This window comes from Ochlerotatus camptorhynchus, unplaced genomic scaffold (assembly GCF_037179485.1).
Source record: "Ochlerotatus camptorhynchus isolate MF236.1 unplaced genomic scaffold, CSIRO-AGI_Acam_v1.1 ptg000220l, whole genome shotgun sequence".
Taxonomy (NCBI): domain Eukaryota; kingdom Metazoa; phylum Arthropoda; class Insecta; order Diptera; family Culicidae; genus Ochlerotatus; species Ochlerotatus camptorhynchus.
In genome coordinates, this window is record NW_027040710.1 from 3,311,772 (window position 1) to 3,331,209 (window position 19,438).

The 19,438-nt window shown below is 40.5% G+C and overlaps 2 protein-coding genes across 3 annotated transcripts in view; one reads left to right on the forward strand and one right to left on the reverse strand.

Annotated features, from left to right (window-relative positions):
- LOC135703726 (uncharacterized) overlaps positions 1 to 17,794 on the forward strand; it is a 63,269-nt gene extending 45,475 nt beyond the window's left edge. For both annotated transcript variants that reach the window (XM_065225027.1, XM_065225026.1), the window contains exons 4-6: positions 15,446 to 15,840; positions 15,904 to 16,025; positions 16,087 to 17,794. In XM_065225027.1, the coding sequence (XP_065081099.1) occupies positions 15,446 to 15,840; positions 15,904 to 16,025; positions 16,087 to 16,833 (1,264 nt within the window). In that variant the 3' untranslated portion in view covers positions 16,834 to 17,794. The remainder of the gene's footprint in view (positions 1 to 15,445; positions 15,841 to 15,903; positions 16,026 to 16,086) is intronic.
- Positions 17,795 to 18,325: 531 nt separating this feature from the next.
- LOC135703654 (uncharacterized) lies at positions 18,326 to 19,067 on the reverse strand. The gene is made up of 2 exons (XM_065224933.1): positions 18,909 to 19,067; positions 18,326 to 18,852 (listed from the first exon to the last, which is right to left on the reverse strand). Exons 1-2 carry the CDS (start codon positions 18,985 to 18,987, stop codon positions 18,383 to 18,385), a joined length of 549 nt encoding a protein of 182 aa, XP_065081005.1. The 5' UTR covers positions 18,988 to 19,067; the 3' UTR covers positions 18,326 to 18,382.
- Between the last annotated feature and the right edge of the window lie 371 nt (positions 19,068 to 19,438).

The window sequence follows — 19,438 nt, forward strand, 5'->3', positions numbered from 1 at the left end:
AAAACTTTAAATGCTTTGACTATACGTTTTTAGTATTAATTCTACGTGAAGTCAACGATTTACATAGTTGAAGATGCTAATTTCAAATAACAGACTGTAGTGGTAATTTTTATACGATAGATGGAGTAGATGAAAGCATAGAGTTGATAGTTCCGTTAGAGTACGGCAGTGTGAAGATTGCATATAGATATTAGACAAGCGAGCTAGGACAACTTTTAAGGAAGGTACAAATCGGTTTTTTTTTATCTCTCTTTACCAAACTCCCCCTTTGGAGAGGGATGGTGAGGGGTGTCCCCGCCCCGCCACCACTGGCAAAAAGAGATGAAAACCGACCCGCTCAAGTACCAACTGTGTGTTTGAAACAGTTCTACTGATTTTTTACCGCACTTCAGTTGTTATTTGAAGGAAGGCATCCAGTCGTAGGTTTGGAAATTGCAACTATTGGTATTAAAGTGCATTCAATTCACCCCTCACAGGATTTCCTTCCAAATTATATGAATGGGCGGGGCGGAAAGTATCGTTTGTACAGAATATGTAAAAAAGGAGGGACTTCGAGAGATTGAACTCGTGAGAGCTAATTTTCTCACAAATTTGATTTTATTGGCTTTCTGGGGACTGAATATGCACCCAAAGCGAATTATTCTCACTTCTCTCAAATTCTATATGGATTTTTAACACTTCCTACCAGCGTGTTCTGGAAAATGGTCGGACGATGATTAATCTCACCAATACATTCGGGCCTACAATTCCACACCTTATATAGAGACCAGGTTGAGCCTTGATAGCTAGCTGCTTGCGGGAACTGATGACCTTGACCAATGTCCAAATAATACTCTTTAACAAATCTTTGGTGGCCCTGAAAAGGACCGTTTTGTAGTGATGGTTGAGTAATTCTGAGCTGGGTGTTCAACACGGATGAGGTTGTCGAGCTGTATGTCGTTTGGAGCGAGGGTGACACGCTTGGCATAGATGACCGACCCGCAGCGACTCACGAAGAGCTACTGATTCCGATCCATAGCATAGCGGTGCAGCTTCTTCCTCCTTTGATGGTTGCTTATGTGGGCTCTGCAGCTCGCTGCTTGCAGGCAGCCTTTCGTTGTTACTGGAGAACAACTTTCAACGCCACACGCCGAAAGCACTGCTACTGCGGCTACTAATTTCGACGACCGAACACCACCACACAGTGGTGTGGTCGTTGGGAGCGTGTGGTATGGCGATGAGTGTGCAAAATATTACGCAATTCCATCCTCCCTATTCGCACGCGCCCGAGGATCGGAGGCGAATGCCACTTCGACTTGTTTCGTCTCCTTACTACTCTCTGACGACTGTGCTGGGGAAGCAGCATATGCATGTAGGTAATTGGTGGAGTTGTTAGTTAATTCGACGTTTTTGGACAATGCTGGACATTTACCAGTTTTTCAATAGTTTTTTGTTGAAAATCAACATTCGGAAGCATTGTTATCGATGCGTAGCCATATTTCTGATCGATTGGTGATAAAATGATTGAAATTGGACCAGGGGCAGCTGAGTTATTAACGTTCAAAATCTTTCTTAATTTGTTACATGTTCCATTTTCGGTTTTCACAAAGTGTACCCCCATATAGAAATCAAAGACGTAGTCCTACGTCAAAAGTTAAGTCCGCAGCCTTCAATATTTTTCCAAGTACCAAATCTTGGAAAAGAAATACGTCCCGGAACCTTGAAGAAATTGTCCATGATAATTATATAGTTGAAGATGCTAAGCGTCAGATAACAGACTTAAAGTGGTTACTTTATACGATAAATGATGACATCAAAGTATAGAGTTGATAGTTCCGTTAGGGTACGGCCAACCGGTGAACACTCGGGTTTATTTCAGTTACCGTGTGGACGTAATTTGTGATGAGCCCCGGTCCCTTTCAAATTGTATCATTATTTATGTACGATCCATATATTTGAAATGACGTTTCACATTCATCTATAGTGATGGCCGATTTTCATTCGAATTATCGATTAATCGATTAACGAACCGAAAAGTAAAATATTTGTAATCGGTTAGATCATGCCGATATAAGTATTAACTTCTCTAAAGGATCATCACCGATCGTTTCAAACATGTGCTGCACTCTCATTGGTGGAAAAATGGCAGCACAACGAACGAAAAAAAAAAATCGATTAGTTGTTAATCGAGTAATTAAAAAATGGGACACCTCTGATTTTGGTGTGTTTGTTTTGATCAAAATGAGCGCAAAATTTCATCTCTGTCGAGGGGGCAGCAATACCACAAAATTACCTTGAATACGGGGGGTATTCATTGGATGAAAGGGACCGTGAAAGAGGACACTAAAATAGAAAGTTTTTCTTCCGACAGTTTCATCTTAGTATTCATCTTTGGTACGGCAGTGTGAAAACTGTATATAGAGAGTAGAAAGCGAGCAAGGACAACTTTGAGGAAGGTACGAATCGGGTTGATTATCTCTTTTTACCAAACTCCGCAGAGGGATGGTGAGGGGTATCCCTCCTCCGCCACCACTGGCAAATAGAGCTGATCGCCGATTTGCTGATGTACCTACGATGTGTGGAAACAATTCTATCTATTGTACCGCACTCAAGTCGTTATCTGAAGGGAGGCATATCTAGATATCTAGTCGTAGGTTTGGGAGTTGCAGCTATTGTTGCCTCTACCACTGTATAATTATGATTATTGAAAAAACGATTCTAGTCGAAGGAATTTTTCCCGGATTTAAATTGTTTAAGTCTAAAACACGTTTTGACTTTTGAATTGAGAAATATTTCCCTGAATTTACAGAGAATTCCCTGCATTTCCAGGTCGGTGGGATTTTCTGAGGCATAAAAAGCCGTTAGTCCCGACCCATGTGTGTTTGAATGGGTGCGATATCCTACGCAGGTGCAGAAGCTGCCTTCTAGCACATTCGGTTGCCGTCAATGGATGGCAATCGATGTCGGTCGGTGATTGGCTCTAGATTGTGGAACAGAGACCGACGTTAAATAAAGGAAAGAAGAGGTAGTCGACACCCTGTAGACTCAATGATGAAAAATAAGTTCCCTGATTTTTCTGAAAAATAGATAAACATTAAGGATATCAAAATATAAAGTAAGCTTACTGATTAAAGTTCAATAAATAAGTCTACATTTTTTGTACTAGACTTTATGGAAAATTTATTGCTTTTTGGTGTAATTACAAAGTAAATTATTAAGCTTGTTATCCTCTAATAGGTACATTTGTTAATAGTTGTTGATGTTCTCAATTTTGGTCCAATAATAGAGGAAACCATTGTTTCTATTTTAGGGTAATGCATTTTGGTTGGACCTATCCAAAAATGACTCATCGTTGGACCTACTTATCCTAGTGCTAATTTAGTCCATATGTTCTAAGAAAATTCTTCTGAAAGCTCCTAACTATAGAGAAAAAGCGTTTTATAATGATAAACAATATTTAATATTTTAAAAGAATTTTTCAAAGAATTTCGGTGTTATTATGTTTTTTTATTAAATAATTCTCTTTTAACTCATTTTATCCTCAACATGGTTTACTTTAGAACGCCCACAAGATTAATGTTTTGTTACAAATTCATTTTTTTTGTGTAGTTAAATAATACAAAAAGTTGTAAACTTCATGTTAGCAGACTATTAACATAGAGGTAACTCTAAGACCACTGGGTCCCGAAGAAAATCATTATTATTTTTGGCTCACTCAGTACCAGAACAACGGTCCCAAGCAGTCCCAAGCTATTTCACTCACCCCTGCATGTTCTGCATGAATCCACACACCCCTGATGTTATCTGTCAAACTTTCATAGCGAATCAAAACAAACATAGTGTAGTAATAGAATTTCAACTAGAATAGGGTACGTTAATCGTTTGCTTGGGACCAATAAACTACTAAAGTGGTGAGCCAATTTAAAATCGTTAGTTTCGTATTGATTGTTGCTATTAAGGCATTAATTTTACAAAAAAGTTTGAATAATTGACAAAACTTTTAATTCTTATTTGTATCATGGTTGGACCAACAATCAATACGAAACTAACGATTTTAAATTGGCTCACCACTTTAGTAGCCTATTGGTCCCAAGCAAACGATTAACGTATCCTATTCTAGTTGAAATTCTATTACTACACTATGTTTGTTTTGATTCGCTATGAAAGTTTGACAGATAACAACAGGGGTGTGTGGATTCATGCAGAACATGCAGGGGTGAGTGAAATAGCTTGGGACTGCTTGGGACCGTTGTTCTGGTACTGAGTGAGCCAAAAATAATAATGATTTTCTTCGGGACCCAGTGATCTTAGAGTTACCTCTATGGTTGGACCCAGTTGTTTCCTGCATTGGCCGCAAGGTGCGCTTCGATTTGCTTAAAATTTCCTTCACACGCAGCAGATTTTAATCGATGTTATCTCGTCGCGTTAGCCGTTAGCTCAGAACAAACTTAAAAATAAAAATGATTTTCTGTTTACTTTTCTAGTCACAACTTTCTTAAACATAGAACATAGAGGAAATTGATTAATTCTGATGTGATTTGAGGCATCGCATGATGGTTTTTTTTGTATTTATTTGTCGTCAATCAGTGTAGACCGTTTTACAATTTTCCTTAAACGCTAATTGTTACAATTTTACTTCAAGTACTTGTATAACATTTATATTTTATTATTGATGCCTAGCTAACCTCGCGAAGAAAGTTTTTCCAAGCGTACTTTTATTCATTGTTATGTCAATAGATTCAGAGTATGTATTATAGCAAGACATCATTCTATCCAGTGGGCTATTTTTGGCATAGTCTGTTCTTTGATTGTTGATGCTAAACAAATTTCTATTCCGCAGTGAGCGAGTGGGAGCATAAAAATTAATATTTTCCAAAATTTCTGGGCTGTTAACTCTTTGCGAAATCACATAGTTTATAAAAGCAATCATTGCGAACTCTCTTCGCTTTTTGAGCTCATCTAAATTAGTTAATCCTAGTCTGAAAAAGGCCACTTCCCTGGGGGTTCTCGAAAAATTACTGGATGTAACCAGCGGGTTCCTGGCTATTCCTAATAATTGCCATTGAACTGGCTGTTGAATTCTAATGTGATTCAAGGTATCACATGCTGGTTATTGGACCGACTGTGTTACCTGACTTATAACAAATATACGTTGTTGGCATCAAACACGACTCTTGTTTTCGTCGTGGTGCTGTATATATATGCCCCAGCCATATGTAGTCCTCCATAAACGTCGTATACTCTTCCCGCAGCTCGTTGTCCTTGGCGAAACGTTTCTCCATCATCAAAAATCGGTTTAGAGCCGACTTGTAATCGCACCACGTAACGTCCACTTTCATCGCGTGACACAGTGCGATTGAAGTGGTCTTCGACGTACTGTTCCTCTTGTGTCAGTGGTCACGTGGCAAACAATCGCCTCGAAAGCTTGGGTTGTATCCTTCCCAGATACGGCGTATCCTAATACGGTTTTCTGTAAAATAGGACATTGATCAGCTAGAGATATTTGCTGCGGCTAACGGGAGATTATATGGAACATTCCACCGAGAAATATCGACACTACGGCTAGGAAGACACACGGTTAGTCCTGGTAATACCAACCGGTGGTATCTAACGATTTAAAATTGGCTCACTACTTGACTAGCCTATTGGTTCCAAGCAAATCGATTAACGTTTCCCATTCTAGTCGAAATTCTAGTACTACACTATGTTTGTTTTGATTCGCTATGAAAATTCGACAGATAAAATGAGGGGTTCGTGGATTTTCCTATGTTTCGAGGGGTGGATCGATTAGCTTGGGACCGAAGGGAGTACCAGAGCTGAGACAAGAAGTTGAGCACGTTATTTCGGAACCTTCTAATCTTAGAGTTACCTCTATGGGAATACGGTGCTTTCACGGGCAGTGTCAACGAGGTGGCTGGTTCTTGAGGGCAATATGGACCGACGCGATTGTCTGGGGGAACCGGTGGTGCATTTGCGACCGAGATCTCCGTTTGAGAAGTGGTAGCTGGTGCATCAGGGCAGATGACTGTACACGCCTGGGAAGTGCTGGAAGACTGCTCATCATTCGACGCATCAACGATTGACGATGTTGACGTCAACGGTGGAAGATGGAGCATGCTGTGATGTTTCTTCCCGTATGTTCTGCACATTCTGCGGCAATCCTTTGCTATGTGCCAACTCCGCAAGCAGTTGATGCACAAGCGTTGTCGTTTGGCAAAGTCAAGCCGACTTTTCGATGTTAATTTTACGAACACGTCACACTGTATCAAAGGCTGTGCTAGTTTGCAGCTTAGACACTAGTTTTCGCACGAAACGTGAGATGAGGAAGATTTGTTCTTAGCGGTTTTAGCTTGAGTGTTGAATGATGCGGAACACTTCTGTAGAGTACGTGTTCTCTTATGAATAAATTCAAACAGATCGGTGTATTGTGAAACTTCTTCCTCCTTACACTGAGTCTCCCATTCCAGAAGGAATTTTTCGTCTAAAAAGTTGCTCAACCGCTCTACTAGAAAGTAGTTCCAGTGAGCATCGGGTTCCTCAAGCTTGTCGAGGATTCCAACTTGGCGGTTGAATTCATCCGCTAGCTCTGCCAAAGCAGAAGCGGATCCTTTCCGGACTGACGGAATACGAAACAGTGCTGAAATGTGTTGGTTCACCAGATAGTTGGTATTTTCATACCGATCGCAAAAAGTTTTCCATGCGATTGCATAATTGTCTGCAGTAATCGCAAAGGACGAAATAAGACGAGAAGCATTACCTTTCAAAGAGCTTCGCAAATAATGAAGCTTTTGTACAGCTGATAGCTGTAAACTGGAGTGAATAACCGCCTTGAAAAGGTCGTGAAACTCTATCCATTTATCTGGTTGTCCGTCAAATTCCGGTATTTTCAACTTTGGAAGTTTGACTGACATCGCATGGTGAACAGGGGGTGCAACTGAGCGGTGGAAGTCCATTTTGAACAGGAACTTCTTTGGGAAGCTTCCCCATCAAAAAAGCTTTCAATTCAAAGTACAAGTCTTGAAATTCCTCGCGAGATTATTCATATTCTTCTTGAAAGCCTTCAATCACTTCGATTTCATCCTGCACACTTTCAAATTTCCGCCACAGCTCGTCGAGGCGATCGATCCTCAACGCTTCTTTATTACCATGCGCGGCGGGGTCATATTGTTCGTTAAAGCGTTGAATCAGCTTGACCGATCCGAGAATGTTCTCCCTCCGTCGCACAAGAGTTTTGTGATGGACAGAGCTTTTCCGCAAACTCAATTTCTTCATTACCGAACGCGCACTTTTCCGAACAAAAAAAAATAATACCCACCTGAAGATAGACTTCACTTGCGAGTCCACGTGCTTCCCTTGCCCTCACTGTTTGAGGTTAGCTTCTAACCAGTGACCCGACGGAACTTTCTGGGTGTATGGTCACTAATTTGTATCCAGTTGTCACCAGCTTCAACGACACGACGAGACGACGACAAACGAGATAGTCCGAGATGGTCCTACTGACGCTAACAGCACAAACAATGGAAAGTTCTGGAAAAAGTTGTGTGGCACGTGGTTGATGCTCAGCAAAGCTCACTTCACTTGAAGAAATGCAACACGGTCTGGTTTGAATTGTGGATCTATTTCAACTGATGATATAATAAATTTCGTGTGCTACGGCTACCTAACACAGTGTATAGGAAATGCTACCTGTGTGTGAGGATAGATAAGAGAGATAAGAGAGCGCAAAATACACTTCCTACTTTTACTACTACAACTCATTCTACTTCAGGTACTCACATGTCTATCTCTGTTTAGGACTGGTGTGTTTAGTGTTGTACAGAAATTCATTTATTGGAACAAAGTGTGTAAATATTTATTATACTCTTAACATACATACGAGTACCCCGAATACAACGTATAATTCGTCTAATTTTACATTGCAAATGCTATGCAAATTTAGACGAGTCATACGTTTTATTCGGGGTGCTTGTATACAACGTATGCTTTATCATGTCCTCTTGCGGGATGCTGATGTAGGTGATTTCAAATATGATGTTTGGCCGATTTCACTTTTATTATCGTTTTCGCACTTTTCGTCGCACTGGAATACTGGAATACTAGAATAGATTATTAGTTTCATTTTTTATTGATTATTACATTGAAGCTCATCATTGGGAACTGGAAAGCACGTCAACTTTTGTCGTTTTCGTTTTTGCGGTGTAGCACCGGTGTAGTGTAAGCAGGAATAAGCTGGGGAGGGACGTGCTGTCAAATCAGCCTACTGATCATTCTTGTATGAAATTGGTTCCAAACGTAAACAAACCCTGCTGTAGGTTTCTTATGGCTTGCATACGTTTGGAACCAGTTATGCGAGGTAGGAGACGATTGTTCGTATTTGACAGCCACCTCCCCCCTTGGAAATAAGCGCCACTATTTAACAGCTCCACATCATTTGTTTGTAAACAAAGGTAGTAGTAGTAAAATTATGTTTATTTCTGTTGATTATGGTTTACACATTGATTTAACATTTTAATTGATTAGCCTATTTGGCTATTCATCTTTGTTTAATTTGATATTCTAGTTCACAGAATACCCCTTTAGGGGGGTGTGTTTTGTTTGAATTGAAAAAAGTAAAAACCTACCTAACTACTAGCTCGTTTTGATAAAAAAGAGCGCAAAATTTTATCTCTATCGAAGGGGCAGCAAAACCACAAAACTACCTTGTATACGGGGGGTATTCATTGGATGAAAGGGACCGTGAGAGGACACTAAAATATAAAGTTTTTCTTCCGACTGTTTCATATTAGTATTCTTCTTTGTTGGTACTGCCTTCGGATGGTGTTACGGAGTCTTATAAGGTATTTGGTAGATCTGTCAAGGTTCAGAGTATTGCTCACCTGTCTGAATACTGGCCTCCTCGATGGAATGCAGACACCGGTCAACGTCTTCGGTCGTCGGGAAGCATGGAATCGGCTGACGGATGAGGCCACCACCGGATAGTGGTCCGAACTCAGCTCCTGATGGGTCATAGGTTGCGAGATGTTGTCTCCCATGTTGCTGACGAAGATGTCGATGGTGGAGTGTACGCCAGACCGGCTCAAGCGGGTGGGAAAGTTCGACGCTCTTATGGTGTAGTGAACCTCTTGCAGGTAATAGGGCCGACAGGAGTGGAGACTTTCACACCCACCGCTTCGATCATCATCAGCTGGAAACTCGGTAGCAGTCGACAACCAATATTTCTCCTTAATGCGATAGCCACTCCTCCTCCGCAAGAGCTGGTCCGAGCCGAGAATTGGGGAGGTGAACATTTATATCCAGCTTCCGGTGTGTTTCGGTGATGACGGCGATGTCTATGCTATGTTCATTGAGGAAATCAACGAACTCAATGATTTTGCTCTTGAGCGAGCAAGCGTTCCAGTTGGCTATTTTGATGGCTTCACGGTCCATACTTTTGCACGAGGGTCATAACTGCACGAAGCTGTTCAGGTAGTGTCTTGGTGGTGTGTAAGATTATGATCAACAATCAATACGAAACTAACGATTTTAAATTGGCTCACTACTTGACTAGCCTATTGGTCCCAAGCAAATCGATTAACGTATCCCATTCTAGTATAAATTCTAGTACTACACAATGTTTGTTTTGATTCGCCATGAAAGTTTGACAGATAAAATGAGGGGTTCGTGGATTTTTCTATGTTTCGACTGGTGCATCGATTAGCTTGGGAACGAAGATAGTACCAGAGCTGAGCCAAAAAGTTGAGCACATTTCTTCGTGACCTTCTTGTCTTAGAGTTACCTCTATGCTGGTACTCTCTTCGGTCCCAAGCTAATCGATTCACCCCTTGAAAAACCAATAACCCCTTTTTTTATTTTTTTTTTTAACTCTTTATTTGTTCTAAATTTAAAATAAATTACATTTCATTTTAACCTAGGTGCTCCAGTTACTGCAGTAACGTACCAGCCTTAATTGTTATGATATATATCTAAGTGTTTTTACATTGTTCATGTCTTGGCAATTCAGTATTTTAAACAGGTTTTTTAACCTGCATGTCAGTATAACAATTGATATCTTAAAACTAAAAACTAAAACTAAATCTTATCTAAGTATAAAGGGAATTAATCGTTGCAATTGAGGATTGCAACGATTTTTGCCTGAAATTATTAATTATTTTGTTGGACATTTGTGCTAAAGTCTCAACATTCGAAATTCTATGTACTTCGGTAGTACTGTACCAGGGAGGCAACTTCAAAATCATTTTCAGAATTTTGTTCTGAATCCTTTGAAGTGCTTTTTTCCTGGTAGTGCAGCAACTAGACCATATTGGCACAGCGTAAAGCATGGCCGGTCTAAAAACTTGTTTAAATATTAGAAGTTTATTCGTCAGGCAAAGTTTGGATTTTCTGTTTATAAGAGGATACAAACATTTAATATATTTGTTACATTTGGCTTGAATGCCCTCAATGTGATCTTTAAAAGTTAATTTTTGGTCAAGTATTAATCCAAGATATTTCACTTGGTTTGACCAGGAAATTGGAACTCCGTTCATAGTGACTATGTGACTACTACTAGGTTTCAAAAACGAAGCTCTAGGCTTATGTGGAAATATTATAAGTTGAGTTTTGGAAGCGTTGGGAGAAATCTTCCATTTTTGTAAATAAGAAGAGAAAATATCTAAACTTTTCTGCAGTCTGCTGCAAATAACACGAAGACTTCTTCCTTTAGCGGAAATGCCTGTGTCATCAGCGAACAAAGATTTGTGGCAACCCTGAGGCAAATCAGGGAGGTCCGAAGTGAAAATGTTATACAATATAGGCCCAAGAATGCTACCCTGAGGAACTCCTGCTCTAACAGGTAGTCGATTAGATTTGGAATTTTGATAATTTACCTGCAGAGTTCTGTCAGTTAAATAATTTTGAACTAATTTCATAATATAAAGTGGAAAATTAAACTTTTTCAATTTAGCAATCAAACCTTCATGCCAAACACTGTCGAATGCTTTTTCTATGTCTAGAAGAGCAACTCCAGTTGAGTGGCCTTCAGATTTGTTTGAACGAATTAAATTGTTAACTCTTAAGAGTTGATGAGTAGTTGAATGCCCATGGCGAAATCCAAACTGCTCATCTGCAAAAATTGAGTTCGTATTGATGTGAAGCATCATTCTATTTAAAATTATCTTTTCAAAAAGTTTACTTATTGAAGAAAGCAAACTTATTGGACGGTAGCTAGAAGCTTCAGCTGGATTTTTATCCGGCTTCAAAATTGGAACAACTTTTGCATTTTTCCATTTATCAGGAAAGTATGCCAAATGGAAACATCTGTTAAATAATTTTACCAAGAAAGACAAGGTACTCTCTGGGAGTTTTTTGATGAGGATATAGAAAATTCCATCATCACTTGGAGCTTTCATATTTTGAAAATTTTTAGTTATAGACCTTACTTCGTCCAAATCAGTCCCCCAGGAATCATCAAAAATATTTTCCCGAGAGAAAATATTCAGAAAATCCCGAGCAACCTGATTCTCAATAGGACTAGTAAGACCCAAACTGAAATTATGGGAACTCTCGAATTGCTTAGCAAGTTTCTGAGCTTTTTCCAAATTTGTGATCAAAATTTTACCACCTTCTTTAAGCGCTGGAATAGGCTTTTGAGGTTTCTTCAAAATTTTTGTGAGTTTCCAAAAGGGTTTGGAACTCGGGTCTAATTTAGAAATATTATTTTCAAAAGTTTTGTTCCTCAGGGCAGAGAATCGCTTTTTAATTTGTTTTTGCAAATCCCGCCAGATAACTTTCATGGCAGGATCGCGTGTTCTTTGATATTGTCTCCTACGGACATTTTTAAGACAGATCAAGAGCTGAAGATCATCGTCTATTATAATTGAATCGAATTTAACCTCGCATTTTGGTACTGAGGCAGCTCTTGCTTCAACTATAGAAGTAGTCAGAGATTCAAGAGCAGAATTAATTTCATCTTTGGTTTGCAAAGGAATGTTTGGATCGAAGTTATATTCCATAAATGTTCGATACTGCTCCCAATCAGCTCTATGGTAATTGAAAGTAGAGCTGTTGGGATTACAAATTATTTCTTGGGATATTTCAAAAGTTACTGGAAGGTGATCAGAACCGAAGTCAGCATGGGTAACCAATTGGCTACAAAGTTGACATGAATCAGTTAAGACCAAATCAATAGTGGAGGGATTTCTTGCAGAAGAAAAGCATGTTGGGCTGTTTGGATATTGAATAGTGTAATAACCTGCAGAACAATCATCAAACAGAATATTACCATTGGAATTGCTTTGAGCATTATTCCATGAGCGGTGTTTTGCATTAAAATCACCAATAATGAAGAATTTAGACCTATGACGGGTAAGTTTCTGGAGGTCACCCTTGAGAAAATTCTTTTGCTGGCCTACGCATTGGAATGGCAAATAGGCAGCTATAAACGTAAGTTGTCCAAATTTTGTTTCAACAGAAACCCCCAAAGTTTCAAAAACTTTGGTTTCAAATGAAGAAAGAATTTTATGTTTGATTCGTCTATGAATAATGATGGCAACGCCACCACAGTGTCCATCAAGACGATCATTTCTATAAATCAAGTAATTTGCGTCCTTCTTAACCTTATGGGCAGGTTTAAGGAACGTTTCAGTTATAACGGCAATATGCACGTTATGAACTCTTAAAAAGTTAAATAGCTCGTCTTCATTATCTTTAAGAGATCGAGCATTCCAATTTACAATATTTAATGCTTTAAAATCCATTACTGAATTTTAAAGTCATGACAATATTATTTGCAAATTTTACTCCAGTTTGAATAGCATCAAACATGGAGTTAGATTTAAGCATATCAGAAATCATGTCAATTAATGAATTCTGTAAAAATTCCATTTTGGGGGCAGTAATGCTTCCTAAGTCAAAATTGTCAAAATTTCCATTAGAACGTTGGTTAGTATTTTGATTTCTACCCGCTGCAATAGCAGCATAGGTAGCTCCATTAACTCGCTGAACATTGTTAGCAGCGAGGGGAGTAGGTACAGATGAAACATTTGAAGCAGGGGAGATATTTGTACCTACGGGTACGAATGTAGAATTTGTTCCTCGCTGACCGTTGTTAACAGCAGAGGAATTTGTACCTGGTCGGAAACGTGGAGCGTTTCCTACCTGACGGTTAGAACGAGATTGTAGGATCGCTTTGCGAGTCTTACATTCCCAAAAATTGGATTTGTGGTTTTCACCACAATTTGAACATTTAAATTTCTTAGGATCTTCCTTAACAGGACAGTCGTCCTTTGCGTGAGAGGAATCACCACAATTCATGCATTTAGCTGGCATGTAGCAATTTTTAGTTCCGTGACCCCATCCCTGGCACTTACGGCACTGGGTGAGGTTTTGGAAATTTCCTCCAGTCTTCCTGAAGTGTTCCCACTTCACTCGGACATGGAGCATAAGGCTAGCTTTTTCTAAGGCCTTAAGCTTGTTTAGTTCACTAGACTTGAAGTGAACTAAATAAAAATCATTAGAAATCCCGTTGCGCGAATCGCCAGGACGGGATTTCATTTTCATTTTGATTACTTGGAGTGGCACAACTCCAAGTAATTTTGCCAGTTCATCTTTGATCTGATCCAGGGATTCACCACTGGGCAGTCCTTTCATGACAACCTTGAACACACGTTCAGTTTTGGTGTCGTAAGTAAAAAATTTGTGCTTCTTCTCAGTAAGATACTTGAGAAGACATTTAAATCCGTCCAAGGTTTCAGCCAATACACGGCATTCACCCCGACGTCCAATTTGTAGTGAAAACTTAACTTTCACGAAATTCAAAAGTTCCATGCGAAGAGCATGGAAATCGGTAGTGGTTATCACAATAGGGGGAATCTTTTCCTTCTTGGCATTAAGCCGGGAAAGTTTACTAGAATTTTTCTTGGATGATGGATCATTCTCATCATCCGTGAGCAAATCAAATTGATTACTCAAATTAATTTCTTCAGAAGGGGGGTCAAGAGTTTGCCCCTTTCTTTTGCGTTTAGGCGCCATGGCGGCAGTAAATTTTTTATCCAAATCTACTTCCAAGCAGATTACTATAAGAATCTGAAGGATCGAAGAGGAATTTTCCAAATCGATATCCAAGAAGGATTACCTCGGGTAGGGTCCAAACAAGGATCGAAGTTACGAGTAACGAGAGTTACCTCTATGGTAGTATCATAGAGGTAACTCTAAGACTAGTAGGTCCTGAAGAAACGTGCTCAACTTTTTGGCTAAGCTCTGGTACTATCTTCGGTCCCAAGCTAATCAATTCACCCCTCGAAACATAGAAAAATCCACTAACCCCTCATTTTATCTGTCAAACTTTCATAGCGAATCAAAACAAACATTGTGTATTACTAGAATTTATACTAGAATGGGATACGTTAATCGATTTGCTTGGGACCAATAGGCTAGTCAAGTAGTGAGCCAATTTCAAATCGATAGTTTCGTATTGATTGTTGGTAGTCTCGTTGGTAGTATTGTAAACCCCAGCATATTTGCCACAACGAGCCTTCATGTGACAATTTTTCATACCGTGCCCAAATGCCAGACAATAAGTGCACTGTGTCACGTCACGGTGCCGAGGGCGATACTGCTCCCACTGAATCACGATGTTGAACAGCACGCGAATCTGCCGCAGAGCAGCCACACTGGTGAAGTCCTTATCGAAGTGCAACAGGTACAGCTGGTCCCGGAATGCACGTCTCGCAATGGGAAAACTGTTGATTTGTTGCAGATGAAGTTGCTCCAATTCCGCTTTACTCTCCGCAACAGGGAGATTTGGAAGACCACGGATCACCATTTTCAGTGGTTTTCTTCCAGGGACGTCGTGAGTGTAGAACTCGAACCGGTTCAGCTGAAGAAAAGTTCTAGCAGCGTTGTAGCAACTGGTGGAAACTAACGATTTAAAATTGGCTCACTACTTGACTAGCCTATTGGTCCCAAGCAAATCGATTAACGTACCCCATTATAGTCGCAATTCTAGTACTACACTATGTTTGTTTTGATTCGCTATGAAAGTTTGACAGATAAAATAAGGGGCTCCTGGATTTTCCTATGTTACGAGGGGTGCATCGATTAGCTTGGGACCGATGAGGGTACCAGAGCTGAGCGAAAAAGTTGAGCACGTTTCTTCGAGACCTTCTGGTCTTAGAGTTACCTCTATGGTTGTAGTCTGCCAGCGTCGAGCACAAGATGATTTTGATCCCTGTGCTGCACAGCTTGAACAGCGGATGGCTTTGATTTTTTGCCAGCTCATTCCTGAGCAACGCGAGTTCCTTCGTCGTGGTGAACAGTGGGGGCAACTCCCCCCTCCCCCTAAACTCAGCAACACAAAGGCTTTCGGGGAAATGGCGTTCGGTGAAATGGCATTCGGCCAAATTTTCCAAAGAAACTTTTTTACTGCCCCTCCCTAGCTCGAAACCTGGTTACGCCCTTGGTTCTCACGATAGTGTTCTCCATCTTTCAGATACAACGAACCGCAGAGGCTGGAGATGAAAAATGCCACCAAAGAGCTGGCCGCCAACAAGGAGAACCGCATCGGGCAGCAGCTGATGAACTTCCTGGCCAGCATGAAGTCCGGAACGAAGGTGTTCCAGCACTTCCTATCGAACAGCAACTTGAGCCAGCTGTTGGATGACGCTTCGTACATGGTGTTGATCCCTTCGGACACGGCATTCCAACGGTGGCATCCGATCGATTGGGGATTCTATCCGTTCAGTGTGCAGGAGTTTACGGAAAGCGTGCTGCGAAACCATTTCATACGGGTGGGGCTTCCACTGCGGATGGCTGATCTAAGGGGAATGTCCGAGGATCAGAAATTCAAGACTCTCGGAGGAGAGTACGTTGTACTTAGAGGGAAACGTGAGTATTGATTGATAGAATTGGACTAAAATTTGGATGTTGAAATCCGATCCTTTTCCACAGCAACACCCACCGCAAATAATGTCTCTATCATCTACGACTACACGCTTTCCAACAGAATTGAAGTCTTCGTTACATCCGAGGTATTGTTCGTTTCCGAAGCCGTTGTGTCACGACTTCATCAGGTAAACTATTGCCTATATAGTTCGAATATCTTCTTTCACCAACTTGAAACTACTCTTTCAGATGCACAAAGACAAGGAAACGCCTCCACTGTTGGCCTTCCCGTGGTTCGGTGCCCAATTCCTATCGCACTCCTTCCTAGCGCTGGAACGGGACAATCGTTTTACGCAGATCACCCGCTTCCTGAACACGGCAGAAATCGCCCAGTTCATCTCCGGCTCGAACTATACCTTCTTCGTACCGACGGATGAAGCATTCGAACGGTACAGTTTCGATGTTCTCCCGGATAACGTCCTGGCCTCGGAGAAAGGAGTCAAGCTACTGTTGAATCACTTCATCAAAGGTCGCTTGTACGATCGGGACCTAAAGGACGGTGAGGTTCTGGAAACGATCGGTGGCACTCCGGTGAAAATCCATCGCACATTCGACAACAATGTAACGGTCAACAGTGCCAAGATAGTGGAATCGGAAGTGTTCGTCTACAACCTGGGAACCATGTTCTACGTGAACGATGTGCTCTACCCGGAATTGATCAAGGATGAAGTCACTGCACTGACCGAGATCAAAAACACCGACAAGAACGTTCCCGAGGAAACTGGAGATGTGTACACGACGGAGACCAATCAAGTGGAGCCATCCTCGTCGACAACCCATCGAACGTTATTCTACACGACGAGTGCCGACGTGGAGATTGTGCCGTTGGAGTTCACCGAGCAGAACGGCAGCGAGGACGATGTTCTTCTACAGGATGATGAAATAATTACGCCTAAGGCGTTACCAGTCAAGTATTACTATTCACCTAAGAAGTGAATGGTCCACGGTGCGGCTCAACGTTAGGGATGAAAATTTTGCTTTCGCAGAGGGCGAAAGCAATTCGGCACGGAACATTGTAAGCATTGTGCAGGCCTCATAACTATCGTTCTGTTATCTGCTCTAGCAAGGCATAGCACGAAACAGCTTAAGCTCAAAGAAGTTTTTTTTTATAGAAAATCAAACACCATCATCTCATTCCCAATCATTCGGGTAAATAAAAAGTCAAAAGAAGATATCATGTCCCATTTCGCTAAATGTATCACGAATCACCTCTTGTAGTCGTGATAGCATACTCAATATCTGAATGGTCTTCCTGGAATATACACAAAACCGACAGTCTTTTGATAAAATGTTTCGATTCAATGGGAAGTCACAAACAAAGAAAACTACTGCAAATGCTATTGAGTAGAAAACTCTAGAACAAATAGCTTTGCAACGGCATTAGGTGCAGATTGATAAAAAAAAACAACTACAAAAAATATACGCATTTCCTGTAGTTTGCTGTTAAATAGAAGAAAAAAAAAGATAACAATAACAAATACTAAACGAACACAACAGATCTACTGACTAGTTGTTAAGAAGTAAGTTGTGAGTAATCTCATTAGCTGTTAAGCTACAATTTTCCCATGAAATGAGTATTTATTGAAATAGTATTTTTTTTTTATTCTGTTATGTTAACAATAATTTCTCATCGGCACACGGCACACGGCACATATCACATCGGCACTGCAGATAATTGGGTGATAAAATATTCGAAATTGCACAGCTCAATTTGATTTGAGAATGGAAAAGCGGTTGTAAAACGACAGTGTTGTGATTGGCCAGTCACACATATCAACCTTTGATCTGAGTAAAACAAGTTGTCGACAATTATTCAATTGCTGAAATCTCCCATATTTGTACATTGTATGTTACTTTTGTAAAAAAAAATATGTTTAAATAAAATGTGGTAAAATGAGCGGTGTTTTGAGTTTCAGAAGGAAAGTACAACAGTTCTTGAGTAGTTCACAATTTTACGTAGCTGTTAGGTGAAAAGAGTGATGGGAAATGGCTTTGTATAATTTCCAAGTAAGGTAAATAGCTTCGGCAATACCTTTGCCAATTATCGTCAGGAGGGAGGCAAACAAACAGGTCTATTCTGCGAGTCGAGTCACTAGTGAGGTGACAAGTCACGTTTTCGTCGGGTGCAAATCAGATGTGACTTTTGTCATCTCAATAGTGCTTCTGGAGACGAACCAGCCCAGGGCTGAAAGTCTCCTTGCAGTATAGGCTTGAAAGTCTATCAGTCCAGAGCTCAATTTTTGTCAAACGATGCTCTGAACCATGACGATAATAGGCATTTTTGTATTAATTTAGCGAAACGTTAGCCTGTACTTGACACGTTTTGACAAACAATGATGGTAACGAACGATAGACAATTTTCTAAAGTCTACACAGGCAGCTGTGATATTGCGCAAATCAAAACAACCGTTTACCTAGTTGTACTCAGTCTCCCAATATAATAAACATACATGTACGAACAAAATAAAGACCCACCTTGCCATCTTCAACAACGCTTATAAATCGTATTATTTTCCTCATTGCTATCGGTTTCATCCTCACCGTCGTCCTCTTCAGAATCGCATTCCTCATTTTCCAGCATATAGTTCGAGTAGATGTTCATGATGTTATCGTTGGCCCGTTTCAGTTTGGCCATCTCTATCGAAACGGCATTCAGCTGTTTGTTCAAGTTGGTCATCTGTTCCTGGAAATTATCCCCACTGACCACCGTCGTATCTGCGTCTCCGCGTTTCCTGTTCTGGCCACTCGCCAGTTGTTCCTCCTTTCGTAGGATCGAGCTTGCCGAATAGATGGCATCGTTCAGAAGTTTGGCCTGTTTCTCCGTCAGCGGTGCCGTTTGGTTAACACTGGCTTTGTGGATACGGATCTTCGCCTGCTCGATCAAGGAGGCAAGGTTCATCCGGAGGGTGTCCAAGGAAATGGCGGCATCTCCGATTATGGTGGAGCTCTGAGATACTGCAAAAGAAGGTATATTTTTACAGTTGCGCTAGCAAATGCAAATCCTGTCTTACCATCGTATGCTGCTCGCATGCGTTGTGATAAATTTTGAGTTTCAGCGAGAACATCTGTTGGACAATTCCTGCTGGTCATTGTAACGCATTCGCAGTTTAAATTATTGCCAGACACAAAATTAATTGAATTTTGATTGCTGCTAATGCATTCCGTACCAAACTGTTTGTAGAAGGCGCGCCGTGTTTTTGAATTTGTTGTTTTGGTTTGAACTGGAAATGTCAAATTCGAAGCTTTCGTCAACAATCAGGGTTACATTCAGCGATGCCACATTGCCAGATTTTTGGGCACGAATTTTTTTTAACTAAAACTTATAATGGAAATTACAGACGGTATACACAGCAAAAAAAAATGTAATATCGATCAACGTAATTCAAGCTGATGTATGAAATAATGATGTAATAGCAAAAAGCAGATACAATATTACATTAATGGATGTAATTTTGTTCGCAAAATCGATGTACATCGTACAATGTGATATATTACACAACCGATGGATTGACCTGGTTGCAGCAGTTTCGATGTAATATTC